The 23,769-nt window shown below is 40.9% G+C and overlaps 1 protein-coding gene across 4 annotated transcripts in view; it reads right to left on the bottom strand.

Moving 5' to 3' along the window:
- The window catches only part of ASTN2 (astrotactin 2), a 7,150,955-nt gene that overhangs the window by 2,980,438 nt on the left and 4,146,748 nt on the right, over positions 1–23,769 (bottom strand). For all 4 annotated transcript variants that reach the window (XM_044057934.1, XM_044057931.1, XM_044057932.1 and 1 more), the window contains one exon: positions 13,242–13,392. In XM_044057934.1, the coding sequence (XP_043913869.1) occupies positions 13,242–13,392 (151 nt within the window). The remainder of the gene's footprint in view (positions 1–13,241; positions 13,393–23,769) is intronic.

The raw sequence follows: 23,769 nt of genomic DNA, 5'->3' as shown, positions 1-23,769 counted from the left end.
TTATAGTGCCTGCATGTCTGAACTGTTTCTTACTGAAATTGGTGCGCCTTGTTTGCTGTATCATAGACTAGATCCAAGCCTGCTGAATCTAGCTTTGTTTGCATAACTTGAGCATTAATCCAGGCCTTCTTAAAAGTATTCAATTGTATTTATTACTGCTTGGTAGTAACCTGATTAAAGTGTAGCTATCATTCTAAGCCATTTGGTTTAAGCACTTGGTCTTCAAACCAGTTGTTTTACATTAAGAAGGTTTGTGGTTTGCACTGTTGTGGCAGGACAGGTAGCTTACCTCCTTCTAAGTTGAGAACTGCTGATTGAAGGCTCATTGTCTGTGATTCTAAAAGTGTATTAGTTCTGGTTTAAGCACTTGGGCTTCAGGCCAGTTTTTTTACATTAAGAAGGTTCATGGTCTGCACTCTTGTGGGAGGACAGGGCTGGACTCTGCCCTTCTGAGCCGGGAATTTCAGGTTAATGGCTTATAGTGCCTGCATATTTGAACTGTTTCTTAATGAAATTGGTGCACCTTGTTTGCTGTAGCATAGACTAGATCCAGGCCTGCTGAATCTAGCTTTGTTTGTATAACTTGAGCACTAATCCAGGCATTCTTTTTTGGAGAAGGTTCCCCTGCACCCCAGTGGCAGGAGTGTGTAATTAGAACTTGCCTGATTGAAGACTACAGGAACAGGGCTCAGTTTTTAGATTTTTTTACTGGTTAATTTGGTAATTTGTTTAAAAGCCTTTTCTGATTGCTTGTAGTCATCTAAAGCTGTTTTAAGTGTATTTTATACTGTTTTTGTCTTATCTTTTCAAAAAAAAAAAATTTCGGTGTTTCCCACCTTTCTAAGCTAGTACAATTTAGTTTTCAGGCTAGTGCTGAATTTAGGGCTGTGTTACAATTTCCTGAGTTGCCCATACCTTACTTGGATAGAGTTTCTCTGTTCACCTGTGAGAGAGGGAGCTTTGAGCAGCCACCTGTCCCTGGATGAGTGGTTTCCGCACAGAAGTTAGTAGTTTATAGGCCATTTTGGGCTAATTTCTCTCTCATTCATTTCCCTGCTGTAAAAAACACGTTTGCACGGTTTTGCACGTCCAGGCAGCGCCAGTTAGCTAGTACTAAATTTATCCTGGCTCCACCAAGTCTCCTCTTCAGCAGTTTTTCTCTTGAAAGTAGTCTAACTCTCAACCTAAGCACTTAAAAAACATCCTAGAGTCCAGCACTTGCTCAGAAGCACTAATATACCCCGACACTTGATTGCCCAGCATGGTAAGGCTCATTATTCACCCCTCACCAACCATGTGACTAAGCAGCTCACCCTACTATTCAGGCATGACCAAAGGGCAATTTCAGGTATACTCTCCAGTTCAGCTGGTGAACCTGGGTATCCTGAGGCAATGTTACAACTGCCTCATGTACACAGACAACCCTCTCCCTCCTACCACAAAACATTAACATATGCAAGAGATGCAATTATATAGCTAAATTGGAGACTAAGCTCTCTCCATCCAAGAATGGAACAGGCAGTCATGAGGAGAAGGTTAACACTTGCACCACACCTCCAGCCTCACATAAACATACTAACCAGCACTGGCAAAAATACACATAAATACACTAAATCATACTCAGAGGCTCTAAATAAAAACCTGCAAAAGCATCACAGACCTCCAAAGCAGACAGCCAAAAAACCTGCACCTCCCGTCACAAACCAGACAACACATAAAACACAAAATCAGTGTGCCACACAATCACAGCCCTTAAGGTGAAATAAAGTACCTAACACACTAGTAATAGGCAACTCTATAGTCAGGCATACTGATGTCCCACTCAGTAGGTTGGCAAGGAGAAGGTTACTTGTTAGCTGCCTGACGCGAGCCAGAATCCGCCACATAACACAAGCACTCAGGTCACTCCAGAACAAGTAAAAATATGACTCTGTCATTGCTCATGTTGGTGTGAATGACCCGAGACGTACCTCCCTGGACTACATGAAAAGAGACATGGAAGAGCTCTCTGATCACGTAGCCCAGGTGGTTATGACCCTGACCCTGAGTAGCATCCTGCCCTCACCAAGAATGATACCGCAGTATAAAGAAAAAATGATCAATTTCAACAATTGGCTAAGCTTCTGGTGTCATTTAAACGGGATCCAGTGTCTGTCAGCCTGGGGTGACATGCACTACAAGCCTCATTGCTTCAAAAGAGACTGCTTGCACCTGTCACCCCCTAGGTTTTCAAATACTGGCCAAGACTCTTACTGTCCCCATAGTGCCTTTTTTAGGCAAGGCTCAAAAGTCAAACCCACCTCCGTAAACAGCACAAATAAAAAAAATGAGGGTTATGTTACTCAATGCCAGGAGTTTAAATCTCAAAATGCACATGCTCGAATCATTCCTCAGTATGGAGAACGTCGACATCTGTGCAGTAACTGAAACCTGGTTCAAGGCTCCACAGAGCACCCCAGCACTACCAGGCTACAACTCATACCACACGTTTCAGCCACAGAACATGGACCGAAACACAAAAGGAGGGGGTGTATCCATATTCATCAAGGATACCTACACTTCCAGGTTAGTGGTGTAGCATGATACCTCTGAGATCATCCATGTGCAACTAACATCAGGCAAATCTGCAATGCAAATTGTGGCCTGCTACAGATCACCCTCCATGACCCAGGACCACCACTCTGCCTTTCTGGAGACACTGGAAAACATAAAGGCCCTACCGAACACCCTGATATTGGGCAATTTCAATTACCCTACTGTTAACTGGGAACACTACTCAAGTACAAACTCCCAGGTCCATCGCTTCCTGGGATTGATCAACCTAAATGCCCTGGATCAGCTGGTAAACTCCCCTACCAGAGGTGAAAACATATTGGACCTGGTCATCACCAATATGGGCGACAGGTGTTCCACACTGGAGGTCAACCCATCACTGGTTAGATCAGCCCATAAACTAATCACTCTGGATGTCCACACCACACCACCACCTACAACCAAGGAAACCATAGTGAAAAACTTTTCTATAGCAAACATCACCTTACTTAGGATGGAGGTGTTAAGTTTCATAGCCCCCAGGCTAAAGGATAACAGTGTCCAAGATGCAGGAACCTTTACAAAGGTGCTCTTTGAGCACCTACAAGGATGGATGGATCATGCCATCCCTAGCAAAACCAAGACTCACTCCCCTAAGAGAAGGAAACCAGTCTGGAGGACCCATGCCATAAACAGGCTATACAATAGGAGGAGGAAACTAGTTCAGAAAAAAAGCAAATCCCAAGAAGCAAAGACATCCCTGATCAGTATCGGTAAGAAACGAAGGGCCCTCATAAAATCCTCCAAGGCTAACTTCGAAAGAAAAATAGCCAAGGATTCAAAAGATAACCACAATGCCTTCTTTAGCTATGTCAAGAATCTAAGTGGCAACTCACAGATATGCTCTGAGCTAGTGCAAAATAGCACAAAATATACTGACCCAACTGATATTGCCAACATCCTGGCAGATAGATTCAGTGCAAACTTCACCTCCCTCTCATCCCCAAAAGGGCCCACAATAATACCAGAAAAGTGTAGTGTCCCAGAAATCACAGACGCACAGGTGAAAACAGCCCTTTCAAAAGCCAAAAGCACAGTGTCAATGGGGCCAGATGGTGTCCCGGGCTGCGTCTTGCATGTACTACAGAATGAAGTAACCCCCCACCCCCACCTAAACACACTGTTCAACCTCAGCCTCTCCACAGGCTACGTGCCCATAGAATGGTGCACAGCAACGGTTATTCCGCTCCACAAAGGAGGGGACACAACTGACCCTTGTAACTATCACCCCATAAGCCTGACTAGCCTGGTCTGCAAGGCTATGGAGTGCATCATCATGGAACTCATTAACAAAGACATTGGGAACCTCCAAACACTTGACCTAACCCAGTTCGGCTTTGTTAAGGGCAGATCATGCCTACTAAACCTGGTTGAATTCTTCGAGACAGCCACCAAGGCCATAGATGAGGGCAAGTTAGTCCACACAGCCTACTTTGACCTTGCCAAGGCTTTTGATACCATTCCCCACTCGGGAATTATAGAAAAACTCACCAGCCTCAACATAAACCCCTATATTATGAGATTGGTTGCCAACTGGCTTACAGACAGAACTCCAGGTCTGATTCTAAACCAGTCACAAATGGTGTCCCACAAGGCTCGGTCCTGGGACCCCTACTGATGGGCATATACTTCTCAGAAGTACAGGCAACCACAGTAGGACTATGGCTAAGCAAGTTCGCTGATGAGTGCAAACTGGGAGCCATAATTGACTTTCCGGCTGACACGGACATTCTCCAAAAGGGCCTCACTGAGACAGACACCTGGTGTCAAAGTCATGTTCTCAAGCTAAATGCCAAAAAATGCATCCCGTTTGGGAAAAACAAAACACCCATGAATTACCACATAGGTGGTAGCCCCCTTAATACAGAAGAGGTAATAAGAGATCTGGGGACCCAGGTAGATAGTAATCTTTACTTTGACAATCATATTTCCAAAGTAGTTAGGAAATCCTTCTATGTAGTCCATCTAATTACTAAAGGGTTCGCATCTAGAAATAAAGAGGTTATAGTGCCCCTCTACTCGTCACTCATCAGACCCATCATAGAGTACAATGCCCCATTTGGGATGCATCTCACAAGACACTCTCAACAGCTGGAAAGACCACAAAAGTACCTCACCAAGAGGATTACTGCCCTCATATGCAGCCCGACTGGAAAAACTCCAGCTGTACTCAGTCGCATATCGCTTACTAAGAGGTGATCTCTGCCTGACTTACAAAGCCATGTCCAACTCAGTATTAATGGACATGCTCCACCTAAAGAAATCCAAGTCACTGCAAGCCACTCGCTCTAGTGAGCTAAACCTTCCGACAACAATAAATAGAACATGCTGGAGGGATAAATACCTTGTCACAGAGACTCCTCATGCTTTGGAACAAAATTCCTAACTACATTAGGCAGAGCCCCTCACTAACACTCTTCAAGAGAAACCTTGACGAGTGGATGGGTACAGAAAATACACCCCTGGGATCACTTCATTGGCTCTTCTTGACAGAGGATCAGTTAATTAATCAATGGGGCAGCAAAAGCAGACACACTCTGGCTAGGCTTATAAATGCCCTGGGGCAGATAGCCTAGTACCTACCTATGAATATGTATATATATATATATATATATATATATATATATATATATATATATGTGTGTGTGTGTGTGTGTGTGTGTGTGTGCTTGTTTTTGTGTGTGAGCACGCGTGCACACGCACACACATGTATATATAAAATTACAAGTATCTGCTGGCTAAATGATGCTCTGACAAATGTCTGCTCTAGACTGTCATCCATCAGATGCTTTACTGTGGAAGATGAGATAGGTCCTTTATTCATAAGTCATCAGAGATGACCATGTATGGAAGGTACCAGAGGTCCTTAATTTATTACTCTGTCACCAGTGATGACCAGCTGTAGAAGATGACAGAAGTCTCATTTATTCCTGTGAGACCAGTGACCACCATCTCTGGAAGAAAACAGAGGACATTTAACTATTTCGATATCCAGAGTGTGATGTAACACTGATTCTCCTATTCTTCTGTCTCTAGGACTGGTCTGAACTCTTATAATCTACAAACAGAAGGCAGTCATACCATTCACTTTATCTGCTGGACGTCTTCCTCTTCCCTGTTAATATGAGTTCTTAGCCTTTTTGCTTCATTTTATACATATCTGAAAAATCTATAGATTTTTTTAAGAAACTATCACTTTCTATGGTGGCACAGCAAGAGGTTCTCCAGTCCGATTCTTGGCTGGGGTGCGTTCTGTGTTGAGTCTCCATGTTTTTCGTGCATGCCTGTGGATTTCCTCCAGGTGCTCTGGTTTCCTCCAACATTCCAAAGACACAAGTCAGCAGTATTTCTTCCTGGGCCTTTGCTGAAAATGGGCTCTGTCCCAGTTGGAGTTTCCCCGGAAAACAAATGCTAAATAAATATGCTTTTTCTAAATTAGACATTGTTGTACTTTGTATAAATTTGGCACACAAATTTAAGCTTTGTCGTTTTATATTCCTTGGTGTCACTTTTATTTATCACAGTTGTTCTACTTTGTAAATTATATGGTACTTTGACATGACCAAATAATTAGATTTTTTTTCCATCTACATCAACATTTTGCAGTAATTTGATGATTCATATCAAAAGAATTCCATCCATCTACTCAGAACCCATATTTCTTATTTTTGCACATTGGATCGGAGTAATCATCTAGTGCCAAAGTTTATGCTGTTGAGTGGATAGCCCTGCAGAGGTATTTCAGCCACACACCATACACACACCTACAGCCAATTAGTGTGTCCAATCCACCTGCTGCATGTCTTTGGAAATTCAGTGGAAAGTGTAGCACCTGGAGGAAACCTATGCAAATGCCAGGATGATATACAGATTGTGCAAAGAAGGCAAGCCAGTTGAAAATAAAACCAGGAATCTGCTGCTGTGAGGGGAATAATGCTATCCACTGTGCCAACCCCTAATAAGAATGCTTGAGGGAATAATGCTATCCACTGTGCCAACCCTTAATAAGAATGCTTGAGGCAATAATGCTATACATTTTGCCAACCCCTAACAGGAATGCCTGAGGGAATAATGCTATGCACTGTGCCAACCCCTAATATGAATGCTTGAGGCAAGAATGCTATCCACTGTGCCAACCCCTAATAAAATGCTTGAGGGAATAATGCTTTCCACTGTGTTAACCCCTAATAAGAATGCTTGAGGCACTATAGCTATCAACTGTGCCAACCCCTAATAAGAATGCTTGAGGCAAGAATGCTGTCCACTGTGTCAACCCCTAATAAGAATGCTTGAGGCAAGAATGCTATCCACTGTGCCAACCCCTAATAAAAATGCTTGAGGGAATAATGCTATCCACTGTGCCAACCCCTAATAAAAATGCTTGAGGGAATAATGCTATCCACTGTGCCAACCCATAATAAGAATGATTGAGGGAATAATTCTATCAACTGTGACAACCCCTAATAAGAATGCTTGAGGGAATAATGCTATCCACTGTGTCAACCCCTAATATGAATGCTTGAGGCAATAATGCTTTCCACTGTGCCAACCCCCAATAGTAATGCTATCCACTGTGCCAACCTCTAATAAGAATGATTGAGGGAATAATTCTATCCACTGTGACAACCCCTAATAAGAATGCTTGAGACAAGAATGCTATCCACTGTGCCAACCCCTAATAAGAATGCTTGAGGCAAGAATGCTATCCACTGTGCCAACCCCTAATAAGAATGATTGAGGGAATAATTCTATCCATTGTGCCAACCCCTAATAAGAATGCTTGAGGCAAGAATGCTATCCACTGTGCCAACCCCTAATAAGAATGATTGAGGGAATAATTCTATCCATTGTGCCAACCCCTAATAAGAATGCTTGAGGCAAGAATGCTATCCACTGTGCCAACCCCTAATAAGAATGATTGAGGGAATAATTCTATCCATTGTGCCAACCCCTAATAAGAATGCTTGAGGCAAGAATGCTATCCACTGTGCCAACCCCTAATAAGAATGCTTGAGGCAATAATGCTATCCACTGTGCCAACCCTTAATAAGAATGATTGAGGGAATAATTCTATCCACTGTGCCAATCCCTAATAAGAATGCTTGAGGCAATAATGTTATCTACTGTGCCAACAGCTAATAAGAATGCTTGAGGGAATAATGCTATCCACTGTGTCAACCCCCAATAAGAATGCTGTCCACTGTGCCAACCTCTAATAAGAATGCTTGAGGTACTATAGCTATCAACTGTGCCAACCTCTAATAAGAATGCTATCCACTGTGCCAACCCCTAATATGATTGCTTGAGACAATAATGCTATCCACGGTGCCAACCCCTAATAAGAATGATTGAGGGAATAATTCTATCCACTGTGCCAATCCCTAATAAGAATGTTTGAGGCAATAATGTTATCTACTGTGTCAACAGCTAATAAGAATGCTTGAGGGAATAATGTTATCTACTGTGCCAACCCATAATAAGAATGCTTGACCGAATAATGCTATCCACTGTGCCAACCCCTAATAAGAATGCTTGAGGCAAGAATGCTATCCACTGTGCCAACCCCTAATAAGAATACTTGAGGGAATAATTCTATCCACTGTGCCAATCCCTAATAAGAATGCTTGAGGCAATAGTGCTATTCACTTTGCCAACTCCTAATAAGAATGCTTGAGGCAAGAATGCTATCCACTGTGCCAACCCCTAATAAGTATGATTGAGGGAATAATTCTATCCACTGTGCCAACCTCTAATAAGAATGCTTGAGGCAATAGTGCTATTCACTTTGTCAACCCCTAATAAGAATGCTTGAGGCAAGAATGCTATCCACTATGCCAACCCCTAATAAGTATGATTGAGGGAATAATTCTATCCACTGTGACAACCCCTAATAAGAATGATTGAGGGAATAATTATATCCACTGTGTCAACCACTAATAAGAATGCTTGAGGTACTATAGCTATCAACTGTGCCAACCTCTAATAAGAATGCTATCCACTGTGCCAACACCTAATAAAAATGCTTGAGGGAATAATGCTATCCACTGTGTTAACCCCTAATAAGAATGATTGAGGGAATAATTCTATCCACTGTGCCAATCCCTAATAAGAATGATTGAGGGAATAATTATATCCACTGTGTCAACCACTAATAAGAATGCTTGAGGTACTATAGCTATCAACTGTGCCAACCTCTAATAAGAATGATTGAGGGAATAATTCTATCCACTGTGCCAATCCCTAATAAGAATGCTTGAGGCAATAATGTCATCTACTGTGCCAACCCCTAATAAGAATGCTTGAGGGAATAATGCTATCCACTGTGCCAACCCCTAATAAGAATGCCCATTAAGTAAAGGATCATGGCTGCTAATAAGTCTAATGGTTCATATAAGACAGACAGCTATAAAATGAATGGAACTGTAAAAGGTAGCAGAGGGTTTGTTATGCTTTGTACTATATTTTTCTCGTTTCAGGAAAATGTTCACAAAATCAAGTTTTAGGTCTTGGATAAGAATTATGTGATCATATTGTCTTCTGCAATGGTCTTTGACTCAGTCATATTTTAATCATGTTTTATGTTGTGATTGCTACATTTAAGTGAATATGCCTCATGACTCAACTCCTTTCCTTGTGTAGTTCATTTATTTTTTCCATTATGTTAAGGTCTTACAGAAATATAATTCATCTTTTATTATATCTTGTGGAAAGATTACGTCAGAGTTTGTCTTGTAATCATACAAATGCTCTACTGGCCAAAATGTAGTAATGTTCTATTTTATACCACTTTTAAGACATTATATTAACATATAACTGTGTTTTCAGGTACTTTTTTTGTAATGGTTTTAGAAGTTATTAATATTACAACTCTGCTGCATTACATGACTGATTTAAGGACCTTTCATTTTTATACAAGGCAAGCCCAGGCAATAAGTACATCATATGGATCAAATAGCAATGCTTCAAAAAGCTGCCAATATCACTGATACCTTTTTTCATACAAGTTCACAGATTTGTTACTTATGCTTAGATTTAGAAATGCCAGTATTAGTTTTTGTTACAATGACTTTTAAATATATTTCTTATTACTTGAGATAATCTTTTTCCTATTGTGTCTGTTGTGTGGTGGTAAAGCCAATGTATTTAAATTTTCACACAGATTATCTATTACAGATTATTCAAGTTGTGCGTTCAAGTTTTTATGCAACCTTGCTGAACTACACATCTTCCATATTATCTTGCCTCTGGCAATCATTTTTATTGCTGTAATTTTTGCTCTCTCTCACACACGCGTGCGCACACACACACACACAACTTTATCACTTTTTTGGTTTTATGCCATTTTCTATTTGTAGGCTGCTCTGCTTCTTTTCAGGGGTTTTGTCAGGTTTATTCTTTAGTCCTTATATGAACACTCGGAGAATTGTGTCCCTACATCCAAGGCATTATGGGTTCAAAGACATTGGTTGGGATCATGATAGGAATTTCTTAGTACCACTTGTACTTATGATTTATGTTTTTAATCAGGGAGGGGATCAAGATGCAAACAAAGCTGGACGATTAACCACCTTTGAAATACAAATGTGTCACCTTTGGTGTTTGCTTTTGATGATGTTCATGACTGTGACATCTTGGCCATTTGCAAGAGAGATCCAATGCTGATGGTGAAATGTATAAGAGATGGTATTGTCCTAGACACAGAGTGAATTTTTCTTCACAGATGTTCACAAAATAATGTTTAATTAGGGTAGCTCTTAAATACCAGAAGTTTGTGCGTCTGAGAGTGACAATGGTTCTAGTTAGCAAATACAGTACTGAAGGTACTGCATTAACATGGGGTGAAGTAGCAGTAACTGAGTTCTAGGATAAACATCACAGTTTCACGGTCTATGCCCCTAGGCCTCACCTATGGTCATGAGTTGGGGATATGCATTTAAAGATTTTTGAGTTCAGCTGCAATAAAAGAAAAGGTTTCTGTGAATGTTCTTTGGATTTACTATCTGAATATGGCACACAGACATACAACACCCTCATTATTGATCACCTGCTTCTATAGCATTTAATAAGTAATTTTACGTACTGTAGCCATATATATAATAAGGATATTCCAGGGTGAATTCTGATGGAGTTACTGTGGGAACTAATGTCTGGCAGAAACTCCTGGCTCAGAACAGGAATATTCTGCTGGGATTACATCTCCAGGTTGAGTTGTAATCTGTGGCTGGGGAAACAGTTCTAAACTCCTGGCTCACAACAGGAATATTCTGCTGGGATTACATCTCCAGGTTGAGTTGTAATCTGTGGCTGGGGAAACAGTTCTAAACTCCTGGCTCAGAACAGGAATATTCTGGTGGGATTACATCTCCAGGTTGAGTTGTAATCTGTGGCTGGGGAAACAGTTCTAAACTCCTGGCTCAGAACAGGAATATTCTGGTGGGATTACATCTCCAGGTTGAGTTGTAATCTGTGGCTGGGGAAACAGTTCTAAACTCCTGGCTCACAACAGGAATATTCTGCTGGGATTACATCTCCAGGTTGAGTTGTAATCTGTGGCTGGGGAAACAGTTCTAAACTCCTGGCTCAGAACAGGAATATTCTGGTGGGATTACATCTCCAGGTTGAGTTGTAATCTGTGGCTGGGGAAACGGTTCTAAACTCCTGGCTCAGAACAGGAATATTCTGGTGGGATTACATCTCCAGGTTGAGTTGTAATCTGTGGCTGGAAACAGTTCTAAACTCCTGGCTCACAACAGGAATATTCTGCTGGGATTACATCTCCAGGTTGAGTTGTAATCTGTGGCTGGGGAAACAGTTCTAAACTCCTGGCTCAGAACAGGAATATTCTGGTGGGATTACATCTCCAGGTTGAGTTGTAATCTGTGGCTGGGGAAACAGTTCTAAACTCCTGGCTCAGAACAGGAATATTCTGGTGGGATTACATCTCCAGGTTGAGTTGTAATCTGTGGCTGGGGAAACGGTTCTAAACTCCTGGCTCAGAACAGGAATATTCTGCTGGGATTACATCTCCAGGTTGAGTTGTAATCTGTGGCTGGGGAAACAGTTCTAAACTCCTGGCTCAGAACAGGAATATTCTGGTGGGATTACATCTCCAGGTTGAGTTGTAATCTGTGGCTGGGGAAACAGTTCTAAACTCCTGGCTCAGAACAGGAATATTCTGGTGGGATTACATCTCCAGGTTGAGTTGTAATCTGTGGCTGGGGAAACAGTTCTAAACTCCTGGCTCAGAACAGGAATATTCTGGTGGGATTACATCTCCAGGTTGAGTTGTAATCTGTGGCTGGGGAAACAGTTCTAAACTCCTGGCTCACAACAGGAATATTCTGCTGGGATTACATCTCCAGGTTGAGTTGTAATCTGTGGCTAGGGAAACGGTTCTAAACTCCTGGCTCAGAACAGGAATATTCTGGTGGGATTACATCTCCAGGTTGAGTTGTAATCTGTGGCTGGGGAAACAGTTCTAAACTCCTGGCTCAGAACAGGAATATTCTGGTGGGATTACATCTCCAGGTTGAGTTGTAATCTGTGGCTGGGGAAACAGTTCTAAACTCCTGGCTCAGAACAGGAATATTCTGGTGGGATTACATCTCCAGGTTGAGTTGTAATCTGTGGCTGGGGAAACGGTTCTTTTTCTGACTATTTAGTCCTTTGTCACTCTGATCTCAACTAAAAAAAAGTAGAAAGATACCGAGTTATTAATAGAAGATAAGATTGCAGGAGTTCATCATAACACTCACAATGAGTACCCTATAAACTGCATGTTTGGCGTAACAAGAAAAATGTATGAGAACACAGCAGAATAGTAACATCCAAGCAGGCTTTTTATGTCTTTAAATTAATACTTCTGAATCCCTGATGGACTTTAAAGTACATTTTTATTTCAGATGATCACCCACGGTGCTGTAGGACTATTCACAGCAACAAACAAATCTACTGGTAGCTTGCATAAGATATGAGCGCATAACTCCCAAATTAACTTCAAGCCAATTTCTCTAGAAATCAGACAGTCCTTGATATTCATTAATGCCTGCACTAAGTGTGCACCATTCTAAATGAACAGACAACACAGGCATAACTCCCACTTTCTTCATCCGAATTTTAGTTTTCCTACTGATTTTCTTGCAGCCTTAAATATCAAGGAGGTTTCATAAAGGTTTACCACAAAGTGAGGACTATATGTCTGCTCAGTATAATCTTTCTCAGTGACTAGAAGGCACAAAAAGTGTGTTAGGGATGTTCCTGAATGCAGATCATGTAAACACAGTATAGATGTTAATGCATCTGGCCCTGTAGAGCGTCCTGCACAACAATAAATAAATGTAATGTTTGTATGTGTATTCAAAACAATAATTCAAAGCCTTTCTTTTTATGTTTTTGGTGAATATAAACCCCGTTCACAAATTGCATTAGCCTTTCTGTAAATTTAGATCATAATTTAAATTCCTGGAACACCTAGAGATATAGCATTGAAAACTAAGCTGTACAATATTAAACTTTTGAAAAATTTCTTTGCTGATGTCCCACATCGCTGTGAAAGCACATTATCTTTTGATAGTGCCAAGACTACAACCTTCAACAAATCAATTTGCGAGAAATTATACAGTTAGAAGGAAAAAAAAAAAAAAACATACCATGCATCCTGTGGAGTCGATCTTTCTGTCGGACACGCATTTAAAATTTCTGGTGCAACCTCCATTACTTCGAGAGCAATCTCGTACAGGCCCAAACGATGACAGCAGGTCATCTATTGTTTCAAAGTAGGTTGATAACATGGCTTCTTCCCTTTTAAGAGATAACAACAATTAGTGATCTCATAAACCTTTGGGCTACATTTAGCATTCTACTGCTTTCCACCGTGCAGCTCCTATACATAACATGAAAATTAAATGAGATTTGGTTACCAGGAATTTGCTTTAAACTGAATTAAATCAAGGAAAGTCTGAAAAATATTTAAAACACATTTGGCAGATGCCCTGGGTTCAGGAAGACTTAATGTGATGTAGACACCTTATCATGTAATATTTCTGCATTGTACTAATGCTTTCTAATTCATATAATGCTCTACCTTTGAGGTTTTCCCTTGTAGGTGACTCAACACAGTGTGTGGTCTTGCAGTGGAAGTGAGTGTTTAATGCCAATTATTTGTGTGCTTTCTCCAAAAATGTCTGCCACTCTCAATTAGGCCAGGAAAAGTTTTCTCCAGGAGGTAAAGTGATCTCCATCAAAGCAAATCAGCGAATCATTTACTCCTATGGGAGTCCTTTATGTGTAGGTAAGTTCTGTGAAGACACGGGGTGGATTTTGAACGTGCTTGTGTTTGTGTGCAGGCATGTCTTTATGTATGCTAACATGGCATTTGCGCTTTTTTAACAAGATGCATAGTGTGCTGAGGAGAACATGAGCATGGCCTTTTCAGAAGTGTTGAGCGTTTAATTTGTAGAGAAGTTAATGACCTGATACCGAGGTATTTCTTACTGTGGCTACACTTCATCACATTTTCACACTGTCACACTATGAGTAACTCATAGGGCAATTAGCATGAGTAGTGCCTTTTTTCTGAATTCTTGGGCTGAAGTTTTACTTAATGGTAACTATACTGCCATAACTTCTCATTTTACATACGACTATATTAATACAACACTGTTGTCATTTTTGACCGCATAGATTTACTGTTGGCAACTGTTCTGGATTTGGCATCATACTTCGGTTCTGATGATTTTCTGCTGTCTATGGTATAATGATAATTTAATAATACATTTTCTTGTGATAGACTATATAGCTATAACTAATTTTCTATTTAATCAGAAAAATATAACATTTTTAGTACCTATTAGTAGATAGTTGCATGTGGATAATTCTACATAACACTAAACGTTGCATTATCATACGTGCTTAATGTGCAGCACTATTTATTTTTATACTTGTCTACATCTGATCTGGGTAAAAAATTATTCAAATATATCAGCCCAACCATCAATTTAACAAACAAGTAAACCGGTAATTTACTAGTATTGTGTATGCGTTGCTAATCTTATATGAAATAATATAGTCATCCATGGGAAATATTAATGGAACAAACTGCATTATTTATTTGTACATATATTCATAAGGAACAGACTGAAATAATACTAATAATCATGATGATGATGATAACAACATATAACAACAAAAAGAGCAGAGAGATATTCTTTACCAGACACCTTTTTCTGAACCAATTAGTAGAAGCTACATTGCAAGTCCTGCATAAAAAGTAACATGCATACAGACTAGGTAAACTTAAAATCTATACCATGTCTATATAAATAATGTCCATACTTTATGGAAATAAAATTACTTCCTAGTATGAGCAACAGAATGCAACAGCGAAGAGGAAAATGCTGAGACCATGCCCATTTCTGCGACAACAGGCTATTATATTAAAACATTTCTCCATACCAAATCAAACTTTGTCACACAGCAGTCAATATTACTTAAATCCCTCTCACTCTCTAGCCATACTCTCTCTTACTCCAGTACCCCAGTGTTAACAATTCTTAACTACAACCCCCCCCCACAATCTGCAAAATAGATTTAGTCCCTTATGACATCTACTACACACTAGACTAGTGGACTTGGGGTCCAGACACACAAAACCAAAGCCATGCTGTTTACCACAAAATCCTTTCCAACTCGTATAACATGTTTACTGCTTCTCTTATCCTTGTAAAAGAAATTAAGTATTGATCAGATCACATATCTAGGATTATTAACGTACCCTTTTAATACAAGGCAAATTATAAGGAGCACTTGATCACATGATATTGATACTTATTCCAGTCTAGGGAAGTATCACTTTTACATGTATGAAGCAGGGTATCTTGGGCATGCACATTATGGGTTCCTATCACGTAGTCAAAGTTTTACAAGTTTGAACCACATATGGTTGAGACCATAGGTTTGAATATGCAAAAGTTTGAGCGTTTGAATAGAAATCTCCATAAGCGGAGGTTTCCATTCAGTTCAGTGTGGTGTCATCCCAGAGTTAGTATATTTAAGTAGCGGGGGTGCAGGGGTGCTTGCCCTCCTGCTTACAACAATTTATTTAGCTGTCTGTTGTTTTTTTTTTTTCAGTAGTCGAAGTTCTGTAACTTCAAACATAATGGTTCGACCATCAGGCATTCGGAGTTGTAGAACTTTGACTATATGATATAGATAGATGTGGATAGGCACATTATGACATAACTAGGGAGTTAATTCTCCAAAAGTATCTTCACAAGTTTACCCCCCAACACACACCTTTGAAAAAGCTTTGATGATTGCAAAGTGATGGCTGGGGAAATTTCAATGCGACATTACATAAGATATGGCAACTGGTCCTCACTCTGGTGCTCTAGTAAACATTGTAGTCATTAGTAAGACGGTAATTAATTTGTGTCTTTTGGCTTTTCCTGGATAGGGGTCGCCACAGTGGAACTCCGGTCCGCTAATGATTGGCAGTTGATTTTTACGTACCGGCTTGCCAGGCCTGATGCACAACCTTCAACGAAGGTACGTCCATTCACGCATGTCTCCACGCAGAAGACGCTCTAGCTGAGAATTGAACCGGACAGCGTCTTACTGTGAGGCGACAACGCTACTGTAGCACCACCACTGCGGGTCAGTAAGACAGTAATTAATAATAATTAGTAATTATTAATATTATTAGCAATCAAAATTAGTAATTAGCAATTAAGTAATTAGCAATTCCTCTTTAGAGGATGAATGTTGGCAAAACACGTAACATGGCTGAAGCTTGCAGGCCTACAGCATAAGGAATGGTCGGTCACTAAAAGGGACTATAGACGCTCCTTAAAAACTCCGGCTCCCTGTGTTGTATCATACTTTCTCTACAGACTTTGGATTTAGTATTTACTGCCTCTGAAAATACTTGCTGCATAAAATTTTTCACACTGCCTAAATTAAATTCAAGTCAGATTTCTTACAGCAATGAAACAGACATTCCATCATCCTCCATTACCATTTACAGACAATAATGTACACTCCCACTGGAACATGTGTGCATCTCAGGTAAGCATTCCTTTAGCTTTTCTAAGGCAGAAATATGTAACAATCTAGAGAGTTTAAGCAATATTTGAGCAATAACCCACAAGTGGATGTGGGTACATCAGGACTTACCCATGGCTGGCAAGGTTTTATCATAAGGGTGAAACACGCGTATGGAACTTGCATCAGTGCAATGTGAGGAGAAATAACTAAGGTTTTTATCCATTGCTGTTTTTTTTTTTTTTTTTTTTTTTTTAATGAAGAGATTTAACTTTTTCGAAATGTACCTGATTTTTCCATTTATTTCTGCTCTGTCCATCAACATATTCGGATAGAAAGTCTATCCACTCAGTAGTACTGTAGAGACCAGACTTTTTCCAATTGGTATATGCTCAATTTTCAAAGTGGGAACCTGCCAAGGAGTTTATTCTCACACAACCCTGGTGGAGACCAGAAAAAACTGTTTTTCTTTTTGTTTTGTTTTTTTTTGTGGGGGAGGGGGGAGTTGCAGTTTAGGCATATGAGGTTACATTGCTTATGAATGTATGTGACTACTCCATCACAGAGCATACCCATTGCACCCTGTCTCGTCATGACTGACTCTCACTCTCTGGTGATGGGAGAATGAGGGGGTAGACTAGTTGGGAGGGGGCTAACAATCTTAGACAATGGGTTATCTGTTGAATTTTGCACTTCCTTTATTATTAACTTTTTCATATTTTACATTGTGGGCAAAGATGACAAAATATGAGAAAATGGATCTACTTTAAGAGAGCAAAATAATGTGGAATGAAAAAAGTTATAAATTTATTCTGCAAATTAAATGTACTCTGTACATATTTACAACAGCAGACTCATCCTAAAACATTCTACAGGCAAAGCATAAATCAGAAACAGTGGAGTTATGATAACCAATCAGTATTGACCAGTCAATTGCTGTTACCATACCTCATACCAAAGCAAAGGGTCTGTCCACCACTGAAAGCTATCCTCAGTAATGCCCACCCTAGAAGGCATTATTCTGATTAGAAAATGAGATCACTTGTTTTGTATGTATAATATATACATTTTTATTTACTTCTACATTAAGTAGTTCCTTTTCCTAATATGTCAAAGTTGTTGAATGATGTATTATACATCCAAAATATACATTGTGTACATGTACAATGTGTAAGTATTTCATAAGATCTACAAAACACAGGCACAGAAAGCCAGACTGACACACACAGAAATTCACACGCATACATGCATGCACACACACAGACACACCCATACAGACCCAACCTAACACAAACATCCACACACATGCACATTCAGAGGTAGAAAGACAGTTGCAGAAACTCAGTTGCACATGCACACAGCCACAAAGACATTCACATGCAGAGGTACAGGTGGTATCATGCAGAAGCACAGAAAGACAGACTGACACACACATACAGAAACTCACATGCGCTCACACACACACACACACACACACTGGCACACCCATGTAAATCTATACATGTATCGGCACAGGAAGACTCCCACACATTTACATGGAAATGTGGCACAGTGGTACAGCAGTAGCACTGTCGCCTACCAGTGAGAGTTTTTCTAGTTCTATTCTTGGCAAGGTACCTTCTGTGCAGAGTCTGCCTGTCCTCTCTGCTTTTGTGTGGGTTTCCTTCCACTTTAAAAAGACATGCATGTGAATCGTTTTTCACTGGGCGTCCGCTGAAAACTGGATTTGTTCCAAGTCGGACTTTCTCAGTAAACAAATGATAAAATAAATAAACAAAATAAATGCACACACTCACATGCAGAGGAACTAAAAGACAGACAGATACACACACACATGTAGAGAAACACATACACTTGCACACACACACACACACACGCACACACACACACAGACAAAAAAAAAGTATATATATATATATATATATATATATATATATATATATGTGTGTGTGTGTGTGTGTGTGTGTGAGAGATGCCCATTCACTGGCCCAGTAATCAAAGAACCTCAATCCTCACCACTGACAACTAAGGGATGTACACACTGGGAGGATGACAAGTACACACAAAGTAAAGTACAATTTCCCTTAAGAGTACACAGAGACCACAGTCAATCTGGGGCTGGTTTCTCCCTCTTTCTCCAGATCCACAATAAGACTCCCCACTGGCACAGCTACAGGGTTGCGATCTCAGCTGAGTGGCCAAGTAAAAACCTCAAGCATGCTCTCTGCCCAACAAGTGTTACGTGTCCCTGCTAAAGGAGCTGACACACACACACACACACACACACACACACACACACACACACACACACACACACACACTTTGAGGTTTGATTTATATACAAACACCCACACACACACTACTGGGAATTGATGGCACAGGTTTACTGGCTATGGTTCCCCCTTCTGCCCAGACTATAAAGTAATTTCCACTGCCAGCAACCACTCTTATTAGCTACTTTTAAGGCCCTTAACAAAGGGTGTCCAATCCTACTGTGTAATGTTACTATTAATCCAACAAATATCTTCTTTTCTTCAAAGACAATACAAAAAACGTTTAGCTCTAGACATTATATCTGCTACACTGAAAAGTACAGTTGTGTACACCTACCATAAATGTAGATGTTCAAGTGTCTTCACTGTTGCAGTCATGACTGTAGGGTTCTCCACTGCCGGCAGGCAGTCCTCGGTCGGCCAGAATCCCAAAGTCTGGGTCTGGTGTCGGCTGTTCAACCATGCTCCCTGACGTCAGAGCGCCAGGAGTACAAAGCTGACAGCAGATGCCATCTTCTCCAGTTTTTCTTGCCCCAGATGTCAGGAGTCCAAAAAATGAGAAAGGTCCCATATCCTTTGCAAATACACCTCATCAGAATGGTGAAGAAAGGAACCACACAAAGGTAAAAATAAGAAGGGACAGGAGGGAGGGAAACCCAGACTGCAACAGTGAAGACACTCGAACATCTACATTTATGGTAGGTGTACACAACTGTACTATGTTCATCGTGTTTCACTGTTGCAGTCATGACTGTAGGGTAGAATCTCAAAGCAGAATGAAAGGGAGGTGGTCATAAAGTAGAAGGGGCGACTAAAAGGCCCTGCAAGACTGCAGAGGCAAAGTCTGCCCTAGACTTAGAGTAGAGTGGTAGATTGTAGAGCTTAGAAAAAGTATGCACTGAACTCCAAGTTGCAGCTTTCAAAATGTCTTTGGTAGGAACTCCTCTGAGGAAGGCAGCAGCTCTGGTGGAATGAGTCCGTATACTCCCTGGGATTTGCTTTCCATGGTGTGAATAACAAAATCTGATTCCATGAGCAATCCATTTAGAAATGGTCTGTTTTGAAATGGCTTTACCTTGGGAACTTGAAGCATAAGAAACAAACAATTGTTCTGATTTTCTGATGTCCTTGGTTCTATCCAGGTAAAAATGTAGTTGTCTGTATACATCCAAGGAATGTAAGATCCTTTCCCCTTTATTTTGAGGAGTGGAGAAAAAAGTTGGCAAGTGGATAGTTTGATTTAAAGCCACTTTGGAAACCACCTTAGGCATGAAGGTAGGATTAGTCCTCAAAGACACCCTGTCTTGATGAAAAATAATATAAGGTTCCACAGCCATAAGAGCTTGTAACTCTGAAACTCTCCTGGCAGAGGTTAGGGCTAACAGGATGGCTGTCTTCCAAGATAAAAACTTGATGTCAGAAGAAGCAGCAGGCTCAAAAGGAGGCAAGGTTAGTTTTGCCAAAACATAGTTGAGATCCCAAGCAGGAATGGGAGGAGATCTAGGAGGTCTTAAGTTCTTAGCTCCTCTGAGAAACTGTCTCATGAGCTGGTGGGAAAAGATTGGAGGGTCTGTATTAAAATGAGCAGAAATAGCAGAGGCATGTATCTTAATGGAAGAGAAAGAGATACCCTTATGTAAGAGATCTGTCAAGTAAAGTAAAATTAAAGGAATGTTCGGAAGAAGAGGATCAGAATCCTGAGCCTGCATCCAGGAACAAAATCTTTTCCATTTTCCTGCATAAGATTTCCTAGTGCTAGGACGTCTGGCTTCTAAAAAGGACATCCATAACCTGCTTGGGTAGGAAAGAAGAAATCAAAGGCCCTGGATTAACCAGGCCGCCAGGCTGAGAGTTCTGACATGGGAGTGTAGAACCTGACCCTGATGTTGGGACAGAAGTTTCGAAGACTGAGGTAAAACCCGAGGGGGCTCCAGACATAGGTTTTTTAGAGTTGGGTACCAAAACTGTCGAGGCCAATTTGGGGCCAGCAAGATTATCATCTTGGGCTTGTCCTGTTTTATCTTTAATAATACCCGTGGAAGAAGAGGAAAGGCAGAAAAGCATATCCCGAGAGGTTTCTCCAACTGAATGACAGGACATCCACTTTCCAAGCTTCTTTGTGGAAAGTCCTGGTGCAAAAATTCTGTAGTTGATGATTGAGATGGGATGCAAAGAGGTCTATGTGAGGACATCCCCAGACTGCTGTTATCATCCTGAATATTTCGGTGTCCAGCATCCACTCGTGTGGATCCGAAAGGTTTCTGCTTAGATTGTCTGCCAGGAAGTTTTGCTTCCCTGGTAGAAAATGAGCTTGAAGGTCCAGATTGCAAGCTAGAGCTGTGTTCCATAGATCCATGGCTAGTCTGCAAAGGGGGTAGGAATGAGATCCCCCTTGCTTGTTTATGTACCACATAACTGTGGTGTTGTCTGTCCGTTTTAGTAGTTGTCCTGGTTGTAGAAGATTCCTGAAGGCCATTAGAGCTTTCTGAATGGCTAACATTTCCTTTAAATTGATATGCAGGTGCTTCTGATCCTTTGTCCAAAGGCCCTGCAGACAGTTGCCTTGAAAATGGGCTTCCCAAGCATAGTCTGAGGCATCCGTGGTTAGAATCTGAGTGGCAGGAGGCAGACAGAAGGGTTACCCTTTGTTTAGAGTATATGCCATGGACCACCAAAGGAATTCCTTTTGAAGACAAGGAAGGATGGAGATCAGTATGTCTAAACTGTGGCAATGCTGAGACCATACACTTTTTAGGTACCACTGTATTTTCCTCATGTGTAGTCTTGCATATGGTATGAGAAGGATGCAGGAGGCCATGTAACCCAAAGCCTGCAGGAATCTCCTTGCAGATAGAGGAGTTAAAGTTGCCAAGGTTTTGAGAGTTGAAGCCAGTTGTAATTGTTTTTTGGATGTCAGAAATGCCATCTGGGTTGTGGTTTTAGAAGAGCACCCAGAAAAGTTATCTGTTGTGAGGGTGTCAAATTTGACTTTTTTATGTTTACAGAGAATCCCAGGAACTTGAGGAGGTTCTGTACAAATTCTAGATGCTGGAGTAAGACATCCTTGCTGTCTGCCTGAATTAGACAATCGTCCAGATAAGGGTAAATTTGAATTCCCTTGAGTCTGCAGTAAGCTACTACTGGAGCCAGGCATTTGGTGAAGACCCTGGGTGCAGAAGACAGTCCAAAGGGCAGCACAGAGAATTGAAAGTGCCTCAATCCGGCCTTGAACCTGAGGTATTTTCTGCGTTCCTGCCTGATGAGAATGTGTAAATATGCCTCCTTTAAATCCAAAGTTACCATCCATGCATCTTTGGACAGCATTGGAAGTAGCTGCTGTAGGGTAAGCATCTTGAATTTTGGAATCTCTAGAAAGGTGTTCAAGACTGACAGATCCAGAATGGGTCTCCATGAGGTTTGCTTCCTGGGGACTAGAAAGAGCCTTGAGTAAAAACCTTGTCCCATCTCTGAAAGTGGAACCAGTTCTATGGCTTTCATTGCCAAAAGAGCTTCCACCTGGTTTAACGCCTCTGTCCACTGATGTTTTGGAAGGTCTGGCCATCTGCTTGGCCTTGGCAGTGTATGAAAATGGAATTTGTAACCTCTTGAAATCACATCCAGAACCCACTTGTCTTGGGTTATACAAGTCCAATTTTGATAAAAAAGAGAGAGTTTTCCTCCAAGAGGGGCTTCCAGGCAAGAAGTTCCTGCAGCCCAACAGAGGGAGTCATTGAGTTTGTTTCCTATGAGTTTGTGACCTGTCCTCTCCTCCCCTAGGGGTGGAAGCAGTCCACTGTCTTGGTCTATAAGAAGCTTGTGTTTGAGGCCTTCCTTGGGAGCATCTATATCTACCCCTCTGAGGCCTGTCTGAAGTGGGAAAGGACCAATTTTTAGAAGGCCAATTCCTGCTAAATCTTGGTGGCTGTACTTGTAAGAAATCTTTAAATGTTTGCATGGATTTCGCCTTATCCTCCATCTTTTTAATCACCTCTTCAGCTTTTGATCCAAACAAAACATTATGCTGAACAAGAGTATCCAACAATTTAGCTTTTACTTATTCTGGCAAATTTTGTTCCTTTAGCCATGCATGCCTTCTAATAACTGTGCTGGAGGCAGCAGCCCTACAAGAAGCCTCCAAGGCATCAAATCCACAGTGTAAACCATGCTTCCAAACTTGTTCTGTGGCATGCAATAAGTCATGTAATTCCTTATCATCTGCACAGCCAGAAATGGAAGTAAGCTTTTGTTTTAAAACAGAAAAGAGAAATTGCTGGTATTTCAGCATATGAAACGGACAGTTTAAAGCCCTAATGGATAAAGTAGCAGAAGTGTACACTTTTTTGCCCCATCTTTCTAAAGATCTAGAATCCTTTTCAGTGGGAATGGGGTTTTTGGCAGAAGCGGCCTTAACTCCCTTAGGACCCTGAGAAATGGTTTCAGGGTCAGCAGAAGGGTTCTTGTATAAAAACTGGTGGGAATCAGGAATCCTGTAATATCTAACAGGAGCAGGAGGAAAAGAGTCAGGGGTCAAGTTAGCCTCCGAAAAAGCATTATCCGCAATATCCAAAATAGGAGGAATAGCCAGGAATATATGTTGGGGGAGAAGAAGAAAATCCCTTAGTCTTTTCTTAGATTCTGAATACTCCTGTCCTTCCCAGTGGAAATGTTCCCTCATTTCATGCAAAGTTTCCCCAAAAGAGAAATCCTCAGGGGGAGAAGCTGAAGGAATGGATTCCTCAGCATCAGAATCCTCATAAGGAGGGAAAGAATATTCCTGGTCAGAAGAAGAAACTGAAGAAATAGAAGCCTGATCAGAGGAATCATAATAAACATCCTGCCTTGGCCTTTTATCTGGAGGGGGATG

The sequence above is a fragment of the Protopterus annectens genome, chromosome 16.part0, assembly GCF_019279795.1.
Source record: "Protopterus annectens isolate FY-2018-M chromosome 16.part0, PAN1.0, whole genome shotgun sequence".
Classification (NCBI taxonomy): Eukaryota; Metazoa; Chordata; order Ceratodontiformes; family Protopteridae; genus Protopterus; species Protopterus annectens.
The sequence above is the reverse complement of the archived record's forward strand: the minus strand, read 5'-3'. Positions and strand labels throughout refer to the sequence as shown.